At 38.0% G+C, this 22245-nt stretch overlaps 2 protein-coding genes across 8 annotated transcripts in view; both read right to left on the minus strand.

Moving 5' to 3' along the window:
- The window catches only part of LOC131691135 (cAMP-dependent protein kinase type II regulatory subunit), a 348167-nt gene that overhangs the window by 87241 nt on the left and 238681 nt on the right, over positions 1–22245 (minus strand). The gene's annotated exons all lie outside the window — the stretch shown is intronic.
- On the minus strand, positions 10767–11754 carry LOC131691136 (jerky protein homolog-like). The gene is made up of 2 exons (XM_058977323.1): positions 11584–11754; positions 10767–11523 (listed from the first exon to the last, which is right to left on the minus strand). The coding sequence occupies exon 2, from the start codon at positions 11518–11520 to the stop codon at positions 10834–10836; it is 687 nt and encodes a 228-aa protein (XP_058833306.1). The 5' UTR covers positions 11521–11523; positions 11584–11754; the 3' UTR covers positions 10767–10833.

Genomic DNA, 22245 nt, shown 5'->3' on the forward strand with positions numbered 1-22245 from the left:
GTCTAACTAGTGCTAATTTGGGTACTAGTTCAGATACATAGTCTAACTGGACACCCAGATGGTGCTAGTTACTGACGAGGAGAATCCGAAACACTAAAACAAAAAAAACCATACTTCATGTAAGGCATGTGCCCTCATGCACAAAGAAATTGGTCTTGTCCAAAATTTTCCCACTTGGAAATTTTGCATAATTCCAGGCGTTTGGTACTTATACCAAAAGACAGTTTCGGTTCATATTCCTCGTCGGCAAACAGAACCTCTGTGCTTACTATCGAGACATCACTCGGTATAAGCCAGTGGTTTAGTGTTCACGCAAGACGTGTGACTTTTTGGAATTTAGTGTCTAACTAGTGCTAATTTGGGTACTAGTTCAGATACATAGTCTAACTGGACACCCAGATGGTGCTAGTTACTGACGAGGAGAATCCGAAACACTAAAACAAAAAAACCATACTTTATAATTTTGTTATTGAAATTTTCCAGCTATAATTTTTAGGACACCTAACCAGTTTAATAATTATATCTCCTATTATGGAATATTGCAGGTTATGGACACTGTCCATACATTACACAGTGGATTTGAAACTAAACAACTTAGTCTTAGCATGTTTAGAAAAGTTGTTTTTTTGCAAGGCCTTTCTTTTCGTTTAAATAGGAGCTAGGGTGGTTCAAATTTTGGCAAGATCTAAAATTGAACTTTTTTACGATTCATTATATAGCTAGGTTGTATTCAATGAAGTTGCCATAACATTTTAGACAAATTTCCTGAAGACACGCCAGTTCTATCTTCCATACATTCCATTCCATGAGAAATTCAAATGCAAAGTTTAGGGTGTTCCTTAAAAACCGTTTTATTAATATACATAACTATTGCAGTTTTTACTTTACACTAAAGTAGCCTTCGTATACCTTGAAGATTGTTTTAGGGCGCATAATGTGTTCCCTATTTTAGTACTTTTACATCAAAATATATTTAGTACTTTTACATCAGAATATAAATTTTTGAAATATTCGATTAGGGTACCTTAACATTAAATAGCGTTTCTGCCATATGAAATATCAAATAATTACGACATTGTGTTTCTATCCAGCAATATTTACTCAAAAAATAGGTTATTTTTAGTAACAAGTTTATATAGCTTTCTAACGAAAGAAGCTAGAGGTTCGGTAATCAGTCCCATAAAGATAGAATATCCCATAGAAAACTGGACAAATATGCGATCACGGGCAGTGCGTTGTTGGAAATATGTAACCCTGTGGTGAATTATTATAAATCCAATATGAATTAACTTAATAGATTTTCAAATCTAATAAATTTTATTTGATATTTACGAAGTTAACGGTGATGGCATCTGGCGAATATTTCAAGATTTCAATTTTTGTTTAAATATTGACTAGAACTAAAAGAAACCAAGTAATTACCAACTAAATATAAATTTTATATCGACAATTAGTAACGATACGTAATGTTTTATTTTTATTAGGTGAATATAATTGTAGTTTGTATTTATTAAGTGAATATTAGACCTCTCCACATTATGAAAAAAAGTTTGGAAATATATAAGGGTCAGCTCGGATTTGTGTTCTAGGTGTGAATTTAAAAACCTTCGCCAAAAATAGCTTCATTTGGACATGATTAAGAGGTGCCTCCAATAAAAAATCATGTTTTTACTATCTTTCCATAGTAAAATCACTTACATTCTGACTTAATTGACACCACATGCCCACAAATCACCAAAGGTTGTTTCTTCGACATATCTTAACATGTTTTAATAGGTGGACATAGCTCTAATCGCAATAGAAGATTTGTTAACTGGATTTTAATATAGAAAAGTATGTCAAAACCAAGGAAAATTAGCAATATTTTTTATTGGTTTAGATATACCTTTGTGATTGGAGACACCTCTTAATCATGTCCAAATGAGGTCATTTTTGGTGAAAGATTTTAAAATCACACCTAAAACAAAAATCTGAGCTGACCCATGTATATTTCCAAACTTTTTCAAAATGTGGAGAGATCTAGTGAATATAGATGTAATCCTGTTCAAATAATTAACATTTTTCCAAAGCAATCGTTCTTACTGTTCTAAGATTAGCAATATAGTCAGGCTCAATGCAAATATCTTCAGCCCACTCGATAATATCTGTCAAATACTGTGCCATCAGTTGACAGCGCTCCACACTTTCAGAATATTCCGAACCATTTTTCACTTCTTGCTTGATTGTAGTTCCGTAGGTATCATCATCAAAGTACGCCGCTGTAGTATTTTCTACACAAACTACTTCTACACTTAATGCATTAGACCGCCTCTCATCTGTATACTGGCTCAAACCATGTCGCTTCCTAAAATTGCGGATCCAATTTTCACTACACTTGAATTCGTTGCCAATACCCAGCGCAGCAGCAAGCTCATGTGCCTTCGATAACATCGTACCTGTCGAGACAATTTCTTCTTGGTCTCTCTGCTCCAGCAACCAATCGTGTAAAGCTTGCTCCAGGTCGTTGTATTTGCCACTGGTTACATATTTTCTCCGATGAAAGTTGTTTGAACATCCGGCCGAAACAAGCTTCAGTATGCTCTTCTGTTGAAGTTCAATTTTTCTAATTGTTGCTCTGTCTACGCAGTACTGCCTCGCAAGATCTGATTTGGTGTTCTTTTGCTGTTTCAGCAGATTAATGATTTCAACTTTTTGCTGCAACGTCAAGCATTTTCGTTTAACTTTTTCGATTGACGCCATCAGCTGTAAGTAGTTTCCAGATTTTCCGATTGAAGTATCATACGCTGAAAAACAAACTTACCTATAAATTGGGATTCGAGCACAAATGATGCACAAACTTAAAGAGCTATTCGGCACGCTGAATCGAGACTGTCGGGCTGGTTCGATACTTCGACCCGATCCGCTCGTCGAACGGGTCGAAAAGAAGCACTAACACTTGTACGACCGGTCCATTTTTGGCAACAGCAAACGCATACGGACCGTGCCAAAAACCAACCATACGAACGAACGGAATATCAACGCTACCTAAAAGGAACGAGTGGCAATAGGGGCAGGGCCGGTTCTTGCAAGCATCTATATTTGGATTATACAAATGCCATATGAAAAAGTACCGCACTAACAACCGACTAACTGTATAATAGCTTGGCACAAATTAATATTGAATGCATGATTCCAGGCTCAATATCAAAGGCGCCAAACTCTGCCAGTTCCTCTTTTGGGGGCTCCTAAAATCTTATCAAAAATGGTTACAGTAAGCAAAAGTTTTATTACAGTAAGTGACACTTGTATACTGCAGTGATACTCATAACGGTCTCATTTGCTATGGGTTTCCTGTGCAGGTGAGATTGCTAGGCGAATGACGGTAACCCTGCCCGAAAAAATAAAAAGGCGTGGAAAAATCGTGTAGGGTACCTCTACCCATTTGAAACCGTGGGTTAGAGCAGTGTCTCCCATCCATGTTCATCTCTTTGGCTCAAATGGTAGGCTGATAATGAGGGGTACTCGATTCGAGTTAAAGTATAGTTTGTATAAGAAATGACAGTTATGTATTCGTTTTTTTCTTCATAAGTAAGTTGAAAAGTGGTGGACTCTTATGGTATCATTATCACCGCGCGTTGTTGTGCTAACTAAAGTGTCTTATGGACGATATAAAATAAGTACTACCCAAGTACCAACAACGACCGACTTTGTATGTCGTGCATACAACCGCGGGCGTTTTTATACTAATAACTAGAACAAGATTAAAATACTGCAAAGAAACCAATATACTAATTTGAAACCACAATATGCTAAAACCAGAAAAACAGAAGATGTAAGAATTGAAGAAGACTGCTCATTTTGTCACTTTTGCGACAATAATCGAGTTATAATATTCTTGTGCTCTTGATGAAACATGGTTAACATGGCAACTAGAACTATGTACTATTTAAAAGTATACGAAGAAATATTAAGAATACAATGAGAACAATTATTAAAATGACCATGGCCAACTAAAAGCAAATCAATAAATATGACAATCAAACATTTATTGTTAGTTCAGGTATGACTGCCACAAATTGATAACTGTTTTTCGATCCTGATCGCGAACTCAATTCTCAACACACATCATCGATTCACTCAAACAAGTCCACGTGTACTCCCTACGTGCACCAAATTCCCTGCGGATCAGTTCCGTAGCTGGCCCAACAAACACTAACCAAACAAAGAGCTCAATCCGCTCAGTCCAAACTAATTCCAGTCTGATTGGCATCATCCGACAAACAGGTGTTCTCCTACAACGCCCTTAAATCAACGAACATTGAAAACCACATGACAAGATATCATTTCTTATAAAATGAAAAGTACATGAAATAGAGCTCCAGTGTCTTCGACAAAGTTTTTTTTTCAATATAATTTTCTTCAATTTTCTGAAACCCGGCGAAACTCTATATCGATGTGTTAAAAATGTGATTTTCAGATTTTATTGAATTAAGAATCGCCCTGCCTGCTATTAAAAATAATAGAAGTCGTGTAAAATGCGAAATTTTATCGTGAAAAAAATGAAATTATATCTTTAATATTGTTTATCGTGAAAGTAATTTAAACATATTCAGCATTGTTCTGCTTTACGACGCATCGCTACTTCGAACGAATGTGATTCGCATTCTCAATAACGACAACAAAATCAAACGAGAGCCTTCTTCGATCGAACTACATTCGTTCGAAAATGTGATCCGTCGTAATGCAGAATAAGGCTGATTTTTTTTTTTTTTATTCATTTCGTTTATTTGATAGGCACAAATGCGTTAGCTTGGCGGTGCCAAATTCTTTTGTTTTTACATTTTGTATATTTTAAAACTAGGAGGTTACAATGTTGAAATATTTTTTTTAAAAAAGAAAAATTTTACAGCTATCTTAAGACTAGAAATAAGATTCTATATACAAGAGAGGGGGCGAAAGATTTTTTTTTATGAAAAAATTTTAAAACAAGGAATTCAATAGTAATAATTTTTAGGAAATATTTACAGTTATCTTAAAACTAACAATATAGTTTGGTACACAAAAGGGGGAACAAATATTTATGAGAAAATTCGCAGGTGTTTTAAGACTAGGGATACAATTCTATTTACAACATGGGGGCAATAGTTTTAACAAAGAGGTAAAATTACAACTATCTTAAAACTAGGAATACAGAATACAAATGAATGGCGGATGGTATTCTTCGGACCCGCGGGGAATCCTTCAAAAGTCATCGGACCTTGAGTCGCTCTCGCTTCAGTTTCCGTAGTGGTAAGTGCGACGGCGGTTACATAGTTGCAGTCTGGAGCTGATCGGTCCCACAAGGCAAGAGAAATGCGCATCCAAGGTGTAGTGGTTAGACATAAGTCGGGACATTACACGAATAAAATCCCGACCCACATCCATCCCCCTGAACCAAGGCTTCGTTGATACCTTTGGGATAATGGAATGTAGCCATCGTCCAAGTTCACCATTGCTCCACGAGGTTTGCCAACTGTTGAGTGTCCTCTGACGACAAATACTAAAAAATTCGTTGAAGCAGATTGGTCTTTCGTATATGTCACCATTTAATGCGCCCACCTTTGCTAATGAGTCGGCCTTTTCATTGCCCGGGATAGAGCAATGAGAGGGGACCCAAACAAAGGTAATTTGATAAGATTTTTCAGATAACGTACACAAGGACTCCCGTATCTTCCCCAGGAAATATGGGAATTGCTTTTTGGGCTTCATCGCACGAAGAGCCTCGATGGAGCTGAGGCTCTCCGAAATGATGAAGTAGTGATCTGTGGGCAGAGTGTCGATGATCCCAAGGGTGTACTGAATTGCAGCTAACTCTGCGACGTAAACTGAAGCGGGATCATTGAGCTTGAATGAAGCGGTGATAGTATTGTTGAAGATACCGAAGCCAGTGGACCCATCGAGATTTGATCCGTCAGTGTAGAACATTTTGTCACAGTCGACTTCTCGGAATTTATTATAAAATATATTGGGGATCACTTGCGGGCGTATATGGTCCGGGGTTCCACGAATCTCTTCCTTCATGGATGTGTCGAAGAATACAGTAGAATCAGAAGTATCTAGGAAACGAACACGGCTGGGAGTATATGAAGAAGGATTAATGCTCTGTGCCATGTAGTCGAAGTACAAGGCCATAAATCGGGTTTGAGAATTAAGCTCGACGAGCCTCTCAAAGTTTTCAATCACCAACGGGTTCAGAATGTCGCATCGGATGAGCAATCGATATGAGAGTTCCCAAAATCGATTTTTTAGCGGAAGAACGCCCGCCAGCACTTCGAGACTCATCGTATGGGTCGAGTGCATGCAACCCAAGGCAATGCGCAAGCAACGATACTGGATTCTCTCCAGTTTGATGAAGTGTATGTTCGCAGCGGAGCGGAAACAGAAACACCCGTACTCCATCACCGACAATATCGTTGTTTGGTATAACCTGATCAGGTCTCCTGGGTGAGCACCCCACCATGTTCCAGTTATTGTTCGGAGAAAATTGATCCTTTGTTGGCATTTCTGTTTCAGATACCTAATGTGACATCCCCAGGTACCTTTAGAGTCGAACCAGACCCCGAGATATTTAAATGTGAAAACCTGGTTGATCGTTGCACCCATTAATAGAAGCTGGAGTTGCGCCGGCTCACGCTTCCTAGAAAAAACAACCAACTCAGTTTTCTCCGTGGAGAACTCAATACCCAGCTGAAGAGCCCAAGCAGACAAATTGTCCAAGGTATTTTGTAATGGTCCTTGCAAGTCGGCAGCTTTGGGCCCTGTAACAGAGACCACCCCGTCGTCTGCAAGTTGCCTTAGCGTGCATGAAGTGGCAAGACAATCGTCAATGTCATTCACGTAGAAATTGTAGAGCAGGGGACTTAGACATGAGCCCTGGGGAAGACCCATGTAGCTAAATCGCGATGTTGTTAAATCGCCATGCGAAAAGTGCATGTGCTTTTCAGACAACAGGTTTAGCAAAAAGTTATTTAAAATTGGCGAAAGACCATGCTGGTGCAGCTTCTCTGACAGAATGTTGATAGAAACTGAGTCAAAAGCCCCCTTAATATCCAAGAAGACTGATGCCATCTGCTCTTTGTTAGCATAGGCCATTTGGATTTCTGTAGAAAGCAACGCAAGGCAATCGTTCGTCCCTTTGCCTTTGCGGAAGCCAAATTGTGTATCTGACAGTAAGCCATTTGCTTCAACCCAATTGTCGAGGCGAAACAAGATCATTTTCTCGAACAACTTCCGAATACAGGACAGCATTGCAATCGGCCGATATGAGTTGTGGTCGGAGGCTGGTTTTCCTGGTTTTTGGATGGCGATGACCTTCACTTGCCTCCAGTCATGAGGGACAATGTTACCCTCAAGAAACTTGTTAAATAAATTCAACAAGCGCCTTTTTGCAGTGTCAGGTAGATTCTTCAGCAAGTTGAATTTGATTCTGTCTAACCCTGGGGCGTTATTGTTGCATGATAAGAGAGCAAGTGAGAACTCCACCATCGAAAACAGTGTTTCGTTCGCGGTATCGTGAGGAGACGCGGCGCGGTACGTTTTCTGTACCGGGACAGAGTCCGGACAGATCTTCTTGGCGAAAGCAAATATCCAACGGTTTGAATATTCCACGTTCTCGTTGGTACTATTACGGTTACGCATACGTCGAGCCGTACCCCAAAGAGTGCTCATCGCTGTTTCTCTCGTTAACCCGTCGACGAACCGGCGCCAATAACTACGTTTTTTGGCTTTCATTAGACTCTTCATTCGCCTTTCTAACGACGCGTACTGTAGATAGCTAGCGGGTAACCCGTCTTCCCGGAAGGCCTTATATGCAGTGGACTTTTCCGCGTACAGCTCTGAGCACTCTTTATCCCACCACAGGGTGGGAGACCGTCCATGGGTATTCGCGCTGGGTACTGGTTTAGTCTGAGCTTGATTCGCACTGTCGAGAATCAAGCCAGCCAAAAACCTGTACTCTTCCTCCGGAGGAAGTTCTTGAGTGGATTCGATTTTAACGGATATCGCGGTCGCGTAACTCTTCCAATCAATGTTCCGTGTGAGGTCATACGATACATTGATTGTTTCCGATGGTCTTGAACCGTTAGCAATTGAAATCACGATAGGCAAATGGTCGCTACCGTGGGGATCAGGGATCACCTTCCACATGCAATCTAACTGTAGCGAAGTCGAGCATAGAGATAAATCCAACGCGCTTGCGCGTGCTGGTGGTGTAGGAATCCGCGTCATTTCTCCCGTGTTTAAGATGGTCATGTTGAAATTATCGCAAAGATCTTGGATTAATGTTGATCTATTATCATCATGAAGACAGCCCCATACCGTACCGTGCGAGTTAAAGTCTCCCAGAACTAGCCGCGGTGCCGGTAAGGATTCCGTGATATTACAAAGCGTTCGGTGCCCTACCGAGGCTCTAGGAGGAATGTAGATGGAAGCAATGCAAAGGTCTTTACCTTTGATTAAAACTTGACAAGCGACAATTTCAATGCCTGGTGTCGAAGGGAGGTTAATTCGGTTGAAAGAATAGCACTTTTTGATCCCCAAAAGTACTCCTCCATAGGGGTTTTCTCGATCCAGACGAATTATATTAAAGTCGTGGAAGTTGAGATTTATATCGGAAGTTAACCAAGTTTCACATAATGCGAAAGCATCACATTTTAAACTATTTAGTAAAAATTTAAAGGAATCGATTTTCGGGAGGATACTTCTGCTGTTCCACTGTAGAACAGTGATCGAATCGGTGACCTCGTTCGATGACTTAGCCATCGAAGGATACGATCGCTGCAAGGAGGGGCCATTTAGTAGTCAACTGCTTCAAAAATGTTTGCACTATAGGGAGAAAACGTATCAGAAGGCTTTTAAGAGGATCAGTAACATTGAAAGCTGTGAAAATTAAGTCCACTATGTCAGAAAATTTCATTAGTCCGCTACTGGACTGAGTATCTGTTTGAAAAAAGGGGACACTTGGGGTTTTTGGTGTCCCTGGAAGTGGTGGGTACTCCTTGTTAGAATTAATATTTCCAAGTCCTGGAGCAAATTGCTTCGGCTTTTGTGCATCACTTCCGTTGGATTTATTGATTGCGGTTGGCGCACTCTGAGTGGACGACACCTTGGCACCCTTACGAGGCAATGTAGGGGAGGCTAGATTTCTCCTCTTCCTGGATTCCCCTGGGTTAACCAATGATGTTCCCTCTTGTGGGTCGTCAGATTCTTGCTCAACGCCAGCCAAAAGAGCAAAGGAATTTTCGGAAGGGACAGATGGCGAAGCATTCTTTAGCATTTCTGCATAAGAGTGCCTCGAGCGATCCTTAAGGGAGCGCTTAATTTTATCCCCGCGCTGCTTGTACGCCGGGCATGACTTAAGAGCATGCGGAGGCCCCCCGCAGTAAATACACTTCTCAGTTTCTCCACCGCAAGCGTCATCCTCATGCTCTCCCTCGCATTTGCCGCACCGTTTTTTATTGCCACAATAAGTGGCTGTGTGGCCCAGTTGCTTGCAATTGCTGCAGTTCATTACCCGCGGTACAAATAGGCGAACAGGTAGGCGAACCTTATCCAGGAGGACATAGTTGGGAAGAGCAGATCCGGAGAAAGTCACCCGAATCGAGTCTGACGGAGAATAAGTTGTCTTATCATCTTCAGTTTTTGCGGAATACAATTGCTTGCATTCCAGAATTTTCACCTTTTGACGTGAAGGGTCCTTAAAGCAGCCAACCCCGTACTTCAACAGGTCTTCGCACTTTAGACCCGGTTCGGCGACGACCCCATCGATCTCCACAACTCTACAAGGCACATACACTTTGAATTGCTTCGTAAAACGCTCGCTGCGAGCAATCTGGTTTGCCTGGTCGAGGTCATTTACTATAACGCGTATCTTATTAGCTCGAACACGTGTTATCTGAGCCACGGACGGGTAGTTGGCAGTCAGCTCCCGTGAGATTTCTAGAATATTGGGCGATTTCGTGTTGGGCCGGAAATACACCACCCAGGGTCCAGTCGAACTGGCTGGGTATGTTTTAATACGGGGAGGACTGGGGGAATCAGGGGAGGGAGTAATTTCGGGTTTATCCGGTATATCCATGGGAATATCATTCCCATCCAATGTTACTTCGCCCTCGGCCATTTAGGCACGAGGATAACACGTGGTGTAAACGAGAGATGAAACTTATATTCAGGGGAAAGGGCAGAAGTAGAGATCTATCGGGGAAAGGGAAATGAAAGGAAAAAAAAATACTTAGCTTATATAGCGGCGATTCCGGCTATTCTGGTATTCACTTCACCAGCCTGGGCACCGGCGAACAAAGACTGCCTCGAACAATGGTTGACCTTCACTGACAATTTATTCTTGTTCACTTTATGCACAGCACCAGAAAACGAACTGCTTCGATCGAGAGCTCGGAGAGTTATGAGAATAAGGCTGATTGTCAAGAGTAAATTCATGAAAAACTAAATATTTCATATAACTTTCGCAATTTTCATTTTTTAATAACAAAGATTTAGAAAATTTAGATCAATTTTGTGGAATTTAATAAAATATCATCGCCATTTTTATTCAATTTTATACCTTGAACTATTCACCTTACATGTTGTTGAAAAATAACAAGCCATAATCAGTGAAGTTAAAATTAAAAAAAATCCAAATTCCAAATCTATTAAATTGAAAGTATTTACAACGTTGGCGCAATTTAATATTTCAGGATTTTGGAACAGAAAGAAACCAAGTAATTACCAACTAAATATAAATTTCAAATCGATAATTTGTAAACTAACGGTTTATTTTTATTAAGTAAGTGTAGTTGTAGTGTAGTCCTATTCAAACAATTAACACTTTTCTAAAGCAATCGTTCTTACTGTTCTAAGATTAGCAATATAGTCTGGCTCGATGCAAATATCTTCAGCCCACTCGATAATATCTGTCAAATACTGTGCCATCAGTTGACAGCGCTCCATACTTTCAGAATATTCCGAACCAGTTTTCACTTCTTGCTTGATTGTAGTTCCGTACGTATCATCATCACAGTACGCCGCTGTATTATTTTCTACACAAACTACTTCTACACTTAATAAATTAGACCGCTTCTCATCTGTAGACTGGCTCCAACCATGTCGCTTCCTAAAATTGTGAATCCAATTTTCACTACCCTTGAATTCGTTGCCAATACCCAGCGCAGCAGCAAGCTCATGTGCCTTCGATAACATCGTACCTGTCGAGACAATTTCTTCTTGGTCTCTCTGTTCCAGCAACCAATCGTGTAAAGCTTGCTCCAGGTCGTTGTATTTGCCACTGGTTACATATTTTCTCCGATGAAAGTTGTTTGAACATCCCTCCGAAACAAGCTTCAGTATGCTCTTCTGTTGTAGTTCAATTTTTCTAATTGTGGTTCTGTCTACGCAGTATTGCCTCGCAAGATCTGATTTGGTGCACTTTTGCTGTTTCAGCAGATTAATGATTTCAACTTTTTGCTGCAACGTCAAGCATTTTCTTTTAGTTTTTTCGGTCGACGCCATCAGCTGTAAGCAGTTTCCAGATGTTTAGATTGAACCAACATACACAGAAAAACGAAAACTCACCTATAAATTGGGAATCGAGCACAAATGATGCACAAACTTGAAAAACTATCCGGCACGTTGAATCGAGACTGTCGGGCTGGTTCGATACGTCCGAACCGAGCGAGCTGCTCGTCGAACGGGTCGATAAGAAGAACTCACTAACACTTGTACGATCGGTCTGTTTTGAGCAACAGTAAACGCATACGGACCGTGCCAAAAACCAACCATACGAACGAACGGAACATCAACACTACCTAAAAAGAACGAGTGGTAATAGGGGCAGGGCCGGTTCATGCAAGCACCTATACAATAATGTTTCGATTATATCACTATTCGTTTTTATCAGTACTCGTTTATATCACCCTCGATTATGTCACAGTTTTGCTTCGATTATATCACGCTTTTTGAAGAATAGACAAGGCACACTACGTTTTGATCCAAATAAGCCCCATGTTGTGTTACAGGTGCCAGTATTTTTTTTACAATTGATTTCCTTATTTACATATAGGGTAATGAGCCTATTAGTGGGTTTCGGACTATTTCGTTAAGTGTTTACATATGATGAGGTCGGTCAAAAAGTCGAACAATTTTAAGTTACCTCAAGGCTTGGTAGTATGCGTAAGAAAAATTTGTGTTCAGCTTTGCCACCAGATTATCCATTTAAACCTTTTCAAAACTCTAAAAGAAGAATATCAGTCGATTTATTAGATCATCACGATTCAATTCATGCAAAATACCTGCTGGAAAAACCATCGGTTTAGCTGGATGGTGCTTTTGAAAAAGTGGCTGTGATTTTTTATCACACTACCACACCGAGCTGGGGTACGCAACACAACTGCGCAATGAAAAAACCACAGCCACTTTTACAAAAGCACCATTTAGCTAAGCCGATGGTTTTTCCAGCAGGTATTTTGCATGAATTGAATCGTGATGATCTAATAAATCGACTGATATTCTTCTTTTAGAGTTTTAAAAAGGTTTAAATGGATAATCCGGTGGCAAAGCTAAACACAAATTTTTCTACGCACACTACCAAGCGTTCAATTCTAACACATGCTTAAAAAAGGTAACTTGAACCTTAAAGTATAGATTCTTAAGAAAGTATCTAACATTTTTGTAGTGTTCTAAACAGTAGAAGCAAAGTTATAGCGCTGTTCATGTTGTTCCTTCATGGTGGCGGAGGGCGTGGCACGAAACTTTAAACGTCAATAATCTAGAAACCATGTTTTACCTAAAAACGTTGTTGCTATTACTAGGATTGCCGAAATATCTTTCGACCGATTCCAAAAACTTGTTTGCCGTGTCTTTAAGGGGGGCGTCTGGTATAGGGGGATAATAGAAACATGAAAAATAGGTTTATTGCCCTACCATAATTTATTCTTTTTGACTAACTTCAAATTTTCATTACTTTTTGTTTATAGAAATACATGGGTTAACGCTTGAATGTAATTTTTGGTTTAGTTTTGAATATATCGCGTTTCAAATACATATATCACGCAAAAATAGAGACCGACCGTGATATAATCGAAACATTACTGTATTTGGATCAGACAAGTGCCGTATGAAAAAGTGCAGCACTAACAACCGTTTAACTCTATAAAAGCTTGGCTGAACTTTGTATTGAATGCATGATTCCGTGCTCGTTATCAAAGACGCCAAATTCCTCCTTTAACGGCGCTTAACATCTTTGACAAACATGTTAAAATGTGTATGGAAATTTAGCAAATTGTGTTTGATAAAGTTATGCTACAGAGAGCAATATTCGTTTACTGCCGTGAGACGCATAACAAACCCATTGGCTATGGATTTCCAGTGCAGGTGGAACTGCCATGAGTATGACGGTAGTCCCACATGAAAAAATATTTTTTTTGGAAATATCGTGTACATGGGCCGTTCATTGCAAAATTTGCCACCAAATTTCTTTTTTCCAATAACTGTTCTAAAGTCAAAAAAATCGACTCGAATTTTTCAATTTCAATATACAGGGATAGGGTACATTCACTCTGTTTCAATTATCATTCTTCCCATTAAAAGCCGTTGATTAGAGCAGCATCTGTCACTTTACTCAACGGAATGGCTCAAATGATAGTGCGATAATTGGGGCATTCGATTCGAGTTTCCGTTGCGTTCAAATAGAAGTTTCTACTACACCGGAGACCCGTTTTTTCAGCCCCTTTGGTGTATCTTTGACTGACAAAATGGTGGCAATAACAAAACACATTTATTTATTTTCTTTTATAAACTGAAGCTGTTAAAATATTCTACAATAGTCCGTATACATTGACTCATAACCCTGGCTGGTTTACGAAATCGGGTCGAAAAGCTGACAAAATTAGGGGCTGATAAAAACGGGGTTTCACTGTAATTCGTAAGGCCATCTTAGTTATTATATTGATGCATAGAAACGAAGCAAAGAAGCTGATGCCAATTTATTCGCATTCCATAGATTGTACACCCAAAACGTACCCGGTAAGATTCGCTTACATTAATGCAATAAATACGAGCGAAAATTGCAAGCGTTTTGGTAATGGGCAAAAATTGCAAGAAGCTTCCTTGCATTTAGTGCAAGAAACAGAAAAAAAAAGAATTTTGCCTATGTATTAGCGATGTATGTGTATTGGTGACCAACATGCGTTAGATAAAAAAGACTGCTGGCATTGAAAAATGAGCCCCATGCGGGCAGATCACTAACCAATACTCTATCCATCCAACCATGCTACCAGATAATTATGAGTGGATAAAAGTCGTATATAAATACTTGGATGATTACACAATTAATGAAAAAATAAGGACACACTCAGATGTGAACTCACGTCCTTGGGCATCTTAGTGCTGACTATAGGTATTGCTCTATTTTTGCACATGTTGACAGAGCGTTAAAACTCGTACAATCAGCACATCCGCAATTTGATGCCGTCTCGTGTGTAATGAATTAGCTGCAAAACTGCGTTTGATGATGTTGGTGAGAAATGAATAAAAGTAGAAGGAAAATAAAAACTTGCCGTGCGTTGCTATAACAGCCAACATAGGCACGTAAATGTGGTGGTAATCCTTTGACAGTGTGTTGAAGACTCTTATGTACGTATAGCAAGAGATGAAGTGATTTTATATGCTTGCAACAATTGCAAGCGGCTTTCACTGCAAAATTGCAAGCGATGCTAACATTATTTGCAAGTGATTGTCGCTTGCAATAATTGCAAGAGATTTTTGTTTTGGGTGTAGGCAGCGTAACTAATGAAATAGTGCGGTACTCTCAGTAATAGACCAAAATAGGCGCTTTACCCTAGTAGGCGGAGCTCTCTAGATTTTTTTTTGATTTCCACGTTTGTAACGAGTATTTTTTCAATCGCTGTTATTGTTATAAGAAGATACACAAAATTACCTAGGACATAAAATGCATAATTTTTTCTCAGCTTGCGGAAGAATTTAATCAAAAACTAATAGTATTATTTCCTTACGAAAAAAATATTCAAAAGTTTGCAGCATTTACTTTCTTCCTAAGGGGAAAAAATTGGAACACCTAACTCAGAAAAGTTGGATTTGAATGTTTCGTGTTCCACTCGTTAGTAACTGACACAAACTTGCAGCCAGTTAGACGACATATCTAAAACACTTTTGTGTACCAAACTATATTGTTAGTTTTAAGATAACTGTAAATATTTCCTAAAAAACTATTACTATTCTTTGTTTTAAAATTTTTCATAAAATTTTTTTTTGCCCCCTCTCTTGTATATAAAATCTTATTTCTAGTCTTAAGATAGCTGTAAAATTTTTCTCTTTTATGAAAAAAAAATATTTCAACATTGTAAAATCCTAGTTTTAAAATATCCAAAATGGAATTTGGCACTGCCAAGCTAACGCATTTGTGCCTATCAAATAAACGAAATGAATAAACAAAATATCTAAAACAACACTAAATTGGCGCCAGTCAGACACTAAATCCAAACAGTTCGCACAACATATGTGAATGCCTAAAGCAACTGACTGGTGACGAGTGATGTCCCGGTTAGTCAAGCTCAGGGTGACGATTGGAACACGAAACATTCTAATCAAACTTTTATAAGTTAGGAGTTGTGCGGTTATGCGCAAATTGGTTCATACATTTTTCTACTTTAGGGACAATAAAAGTTACATACTTTTAGGCATTTTACTGGGACTGGATACCAGCCAATTGCTTTAGGTGTTCCCATATGTTGTGTGAACTGTTTGGATTTAGTGTCTGACTGGCGCCAATTTGGTGATAGGTTGAATATACCGTCTAACTGGTAGCAAGTTTGTGTCGGTTACTGACGAGTGGAAGACAAAACATTCAAAATTATAAAGTTATGAAAAGGTGATGTTTTTTTCAAATGTGGAATGACATGTTTGCAAGTTTGTGAATAATATTCGTTTCTGTATGATTCGATATTTGCTCGATTGTAATGATCGCAATGCCACTTATCTTAGTTGCGGTTTGGTTTGTGTGATGTAGCATGACTACGCGACGAAATTTTGCGAAATTTTCACGCCAAATTTTTAATTGATGAGAGCTACTGCAATACTTACACAAACTCGACTTACGAACAACATATAATAGAGTACCGACCTGTAAAAAGGAGAAAAAAAAAATAAAAATTAGTCGGGGTGCTTTCAAGACATACTCTATTGACGAATTTCGCGCCAACTCGAACAAATGTTGGCAGCACCCTCTCAGACTTTAATGAAACTTTCTGTATATGAGAACTTTATCAGAAAAAGTTACTTTGCATGCTTTGTTTTCCAAAAATGATCTAGATTGTCTTTTAAAAAAGGTCAAACATTTTTTTTAAAATGGATATAGTCAAAAATTACAAATCCTACAAAAAATGTTGTAAGAGTGATTTTTACAAAATTTATATTTATTTTACAAATTTATTGAATATGTTGAAAATAATCGAATCCCACATTGAAAAAAATCGATTTTTAAAATTTAAAGTCGATTTACAAAAAAAAAACCATCTTTGATTTGGATGAAATTTTGTTTCAAGACAGGTAATTATGTTCCCTATTTACCGTCAAAAATTCAAGTTGGGCGCTTTCAAGGAAAAAAAGTTATTTGGAAAAACTTTTCCTTGTTCATACAGAATTTTTTTTTCGGTGTATTTTTATCGAAAACTAAACCAATGAAAATCATAATCGTCTCAGAATCCAATAAACCTCAGTTTGTGAGAAGAAATTGTTTAATTTACCAACTAAATATATTTTTATTAATCACGAATCCCATTGAAAAGAGTTTGTGTCATTAAACAAATATTCCATTATTATTTTTTTTATTTTCTTGTTTAGTTCTGAGGAAGGATCAGGGTAAGAAATAACCACCACAACATTATATATTGAATTTTGCTTTTTTTTAAGTAATTTTTTTACTTGAAAGTGCCCAACTTGAATTTTTGACAGTATGTAGGGAGCATACTTACCTATCTTGAAATAGAATTTCATCCAAATCAAAGATGTTTTTAGTAAATCGAACTTAAGTTTTTAAAATCGATTTTTTCAGTGTTGGAGTCGATGTAGAATTTTTTCAATATTTTTCTTCAAAAGTTTGACTAATTTTGTAAAAATCACTCCCACAATATTTTTTTTCAAGAATTTGACATTTCTAGGCTATAGCCATTCGGGTGGGACAAAAATTAGATTCCCGCTTCGAGCAACTTTTTGGATTAGATTTGGGTCCTAAAAAGTTCGTTCAAAATTCTTAGCTCGATCGGTGAAACTATATTTGTGCGCCCATGGTTCAAAGTTTACATGGGAATTCGTACGGGAAAATTGATTTTCGCAAAATAATTCCTCCAGGAGAATCCCATTACCTCCTAAAAATAAATCGATATGTGGTTTTAGTCCGAAATTTAACACTGAAACAATGTCTCGAAGACCGCGAAACGATCTGAGGCTTGTGGAAAAAGTTATTAAGCAGAAACCGATTGATGGTCTGACGATTGATAAAATATTCATTTTTGCCTTTCTCATATAGAAAGGTTATGCAATCACTCTGAAAAACGTCAACCGGCTCTCGAATCATATGCAATGTTCTTTGACATCCTCTTATTGAGTTCAAATCAATGATCTGAGTTGTTTGGTCACTTCATAATAGTATAAATAATAGGATATAAAATGAGACTTCTTTGGTCCACAATAAGAAAAAGTATAAAATTTTGTACATACTTCAACTGTCAAATGCTGTGAAAATAGAAATTTTTACCAATCGTCAAAGCATCGATTACTGCTTAATAACTTTTTCCACAAGCATCAGTTCAGCATCGAGACATTGTTTCACTGTTAAACGTACTGAAATCACATAGTGATTTATTTTTAGGAGGTTAAGGGAGACTTCTGGAGGAATTATTTTGTGAAAATAGAATTTTTTACCAATCGTCAAAGCTTCAATCGGTTACTGCTTAATAACTTTTTCCACAAGCATCAGATCGTTTCGATGTCTTCGAGACATTGTTTCACTGTTAAATTTCCTACTGAAATCACATAGTGATTTATTTTTAGGAGGTTGTGGGAGACTTCTGGAGGAATTATTTTGTGAAAGCCATTCCCCAATTCCCCATAAGAAATCTCATGTAAACTTTGAAATGTGGGCTAGTTTCGCTGATCGAACTAAGAATTTGCGCAGTTGTTTTAGAACCAGAATGGTACCCAAAAAGTTGCTCGGAGCAAAATTTTATTTTTTTCATATAACCGAGTCCCACTCTAATAGCCATTTGAAAAAAAAATGGTGGGAAAAAAGTTTGACCCTTTTCAAAAGACAGTCATCTTTTTTGGAGAAGCAAAGTATGCAAAGAGGCTTTTTGTGATAAAATCTTCATGCACAGAAAATTTCCATTAAAAACAGAGAGGTTGCTGTCAACTCTGAATACGACTTAGCGCGAAATTCGTCTATAGTAAAAGGATGCGTCAAGGAATCTTTAACAAATGTGGTTTCAAAAAATCGATTTTTACAAACAAATTCCGACAACGTGGTAAAGGAATACGCATTAGTTTTTCGGGAGCTTTGAATCTGGTTGCGCGCTGTCCCCTATAACTCGCCTCCGCAACATCGAACAAAAATGCACAAAAAAATCCTGTTTAAAGTTCAATAATAAACAGTTCAAACCCAAAAAGTCTCATCCCATTCGCATTAATGGTTCTCCTCCAAACCATCCTCAAAAAAGTGTTAAAAAAGCGTTATTTGTAAAGGACCCCGTTAAGCCATTGCAGAGATAATTACGCGATATTAGTATACATACATACAAACACACATACATTATCGCAATTCGCCGAACTGAGTCGATTGGCATCCCGAGCAAACGAAAAGCCCATTATTCCCCCATGTTTATGGACCAAATTCACCCCCACTGGATGGTGTTTTGAGAGTGGAGTGTTGTTGGTATGGGTTCAACCCATGAAACCACCAACACCATGGTCCGGAAAATCTCATATAAAAACCGTTTATTGATGTATTTATGGGTATTTAAAATCTTAATACAGTTTGCATCATTTTGATAATGGTGATAGTGGTATGTTTAGATGAAAAATTGCTGTGTGACCGAAATTTTCAAGCCGTAACTCCGGAACCTTTCATTCAAGAGTAAGTTTATACTAATCGGTCCAGCCATCTCTCAGAAATATACACAAACACATTTTCCGATCTTGTCGAAGTAAGTCGAATGGTATACAAGACCGGCTCTCCGGGCCTCTGTTAAAAAGTCGATGTTTGGAGCGATTGCATAACCTTTTAATATTAGGAAGGCAAATAGGTCAATTTGAAATCATGAAATATGTCTGAGGAACACGATGGCATTAGAATTTTCAAAATTAAAATATATGTATTGAGAAAAATAACCTTTTAATATTTAACAAAAAAACGCATAGTTGGCAGCACTGCCGCCAAAAATTAATATTTTTTCTAGACTCCTTGAACAATTTTCTTTAAAAACCATCTTGCGGTTTGATTCTAGAGTAAATAGAACCGGAGATATGATCGAAAAAAAAATCAAGGGTTTTGGCAATTTGCCAAAACGGGGGGTGCTCACATGACCCGAGGGGTGGTTCAATTGACACAAAAATTTGGGTTTTTATATATTGGCCCTAGATGAACAATTCCTCCAAATTTGGTTCAAATTTGCGAAGGTCGATTACACGTGCCTTGATCACTTCGTGTGGAATGACGCATATCCTGAATAAAATATTGAATTAGAAGTTAATGGCTGAATAAATGATTACCACTCTTGCCTACCGCGCTTCCATCCATGGTGGTTTTAAAATGCGACCACAGTTACGACAGCCATTTTAGTACATTCGGAACGTTCGGCGTCGAATAACTTGTTTACAAGTAGCGTGTCAAGTACTAAAACCAGTATACAGATTCCATTAGACTTTTTTCATGATAACAAATAATAATCGATAAAAAATAGACAAATAAATAATAATAATAAAATAAATAATAAATAGAGTTCGAACCGAAAAAAATCAGGATGTATTTTAAAATCGGTCAATTGGACTGTCTGTAGTATATTTTTGAAATCAAACGGGCAAAAACTTTAAATGGTAATATTTTCGTCAACTTTTTTTCGTGGAATCCTTCAAGATTTGATTTTGCAATGACAAATACTGCCGAAAATAGATCATTCATTAAAATTATAATGTCACCTGGGTGGCTGGTCTAAGAAATTTAACTCTATATTAACCCGTATGCAAAGCATGCTTTCTGATTTAACAAAAAATATTGTATCAATTAAATTTTAATCATTGCATTGCAATATCACGACCAAAAATACCAAAAATGCCAGCTGCCAAACACATATCATACATTACATATAGCACCAAACAAGTATACTAATGAGGCACGTGTCACGCCACACAGCACCTTCATTTCAACCGTTTCGATTGAATGCGAACGACAGAAAAATGCCAGGGATTCGTGATGATGTTAAACCGTAAGCAAGTCATATATATTATAAATTACATGACATAATCCCAGGGTGAGTGACTGCTAAAGCGTAACAATAGAAACATACGCAGGACGGCGTCGGCATCGGCTTCCTCTGACGTGCCTTGTTCTCGTGGCTAAAGTGCTGGCTGACTGCTAGCTCACAGGAAGGATGCGGACCGAGATAAATGTATGTAATGGCGAAGGTTTCCCCCGGCTTTGAAATGGTTATTAAAATCATAGAAACGATTCACTCAGATGTCTTTTGGGAGTGCTTTTACTATTGAGTGATTTTAACTAAATTAGCAAAATAGGTACTGCTTCTATGGTACGAGAGGAACGAAGAGGGGATGTGAACAAAATGTTCTAACAGCTATCTGGATAAGGCTTCGAACACATTTTATTTTGGTATGGAACTGCAAATGATGCTATACTGTTTCATCTTAAGTCGTTTTATAGTCGATTTGTAGTTTGCCGATAGTCAATATATTGGATTTAAACAGAAGTGCCATTTTTATTAAAATGTCCATACATAGAAAGAAACTGCTGCATTTTGTGGATTTGCGGACGAATGTAACGTAGTACTCCAACACGATTCGAGCGTAGCTGTGCCATGGGACGTCATCAAAAATGGTTACAGTTTTGAAGACACTTTTAAGCATTACAGTGAAAGCCTGTTTTTATCAGCCCCCAATTTTGTCAGCTTTTCGATCCGATTTCGTCCGCCAGCCAGGGTCTACGGAATAATGTTGAATATTTCAACAGCTTGGGTTTATTAAAGAAAATGAATAAAAATGTGTTGTCGTTTCCCCAATTTTGTTAACCAAAAATACAACAAAGGGGCTGAGAAAAACGGATCTTCGGTGTACCGCTAAGCGCATACCAGATCAATAAATTGTCGACATATTTCAAAACATTTATTTCTCATACATGCTCTGGAACGGAAAACTTGGTATTTACGGTGAAAAAAAATATCTAAGGATGTGATAATTTCGAAATTGACACGTTTATGAATATAGTCTTATGACACGTTCACACTATGAGTTAAAAATGTTTTAACGCTATCTTGATGACATTTTTCTTGTTGCTAATTGTTATAACATGTTATAACTCTACAGTGTGAACATGGTATTAGTATTTAATGCAATTTTACAATATCTTACAACTTGAATCTAGTTCGCTGCTCACTTTAAAAATACATCAAATGTTAATCCGTCAGATTCAAAGTCAGCCAATCTGTTCAGATCCAAAGGCGGTACTTCAAAATATAGATATTTCTGTTGCACATACCATCAGAGGTTCAGGATTGAATCATGAAAGACTTATGTTCTTTAGGCTACGAGCGTTCAGTCTTTAGCCGCACACTACTCACGGATCGGTAATAAAAATATCCCATCAATTTTCCAGGCGGTGCACACTTCAATTTTCCCATTTTTCATCCAGTGCAGGCTGCTGACATTGGCAGCTGTAAGAACTTCCATGAACGAAGTTGCCGGTATGATACGGTAGGTTGAATTGAGCGGAACGTGAAAAGTCGATTTAAAACAAATCACTTCAGCAGAGTAGATGCAAATTGGCGTTTACGACACGAGAATATGATGACACAATTAAAGATGTTTTTGACAAATAAATTGGTGTAATATTTTAATTGGTGCCCTTTCTAAAAGTGTTGTGATTTCATTACGGAAATTGATTATTGACACCGGGCTGAAGTGAGGTTCAAAATCTAAATTAAAATGTTTCCTTCTGTT

Source organism: Topomyia yanbarensis, chromosome 3, assembly GCF_030247195.1.
Source record: "Topomyia yanbarensis strain Yona2022 chromosome 3, ASM3024719v1, whole genome shotgun sequence".
Classification (NCBI taxonomy): Eukaryota; Metazoa; Arthropoda; class Insecta; order Diptera; family Culicidae; genus Topomyia; species Topomyia yanbarensis.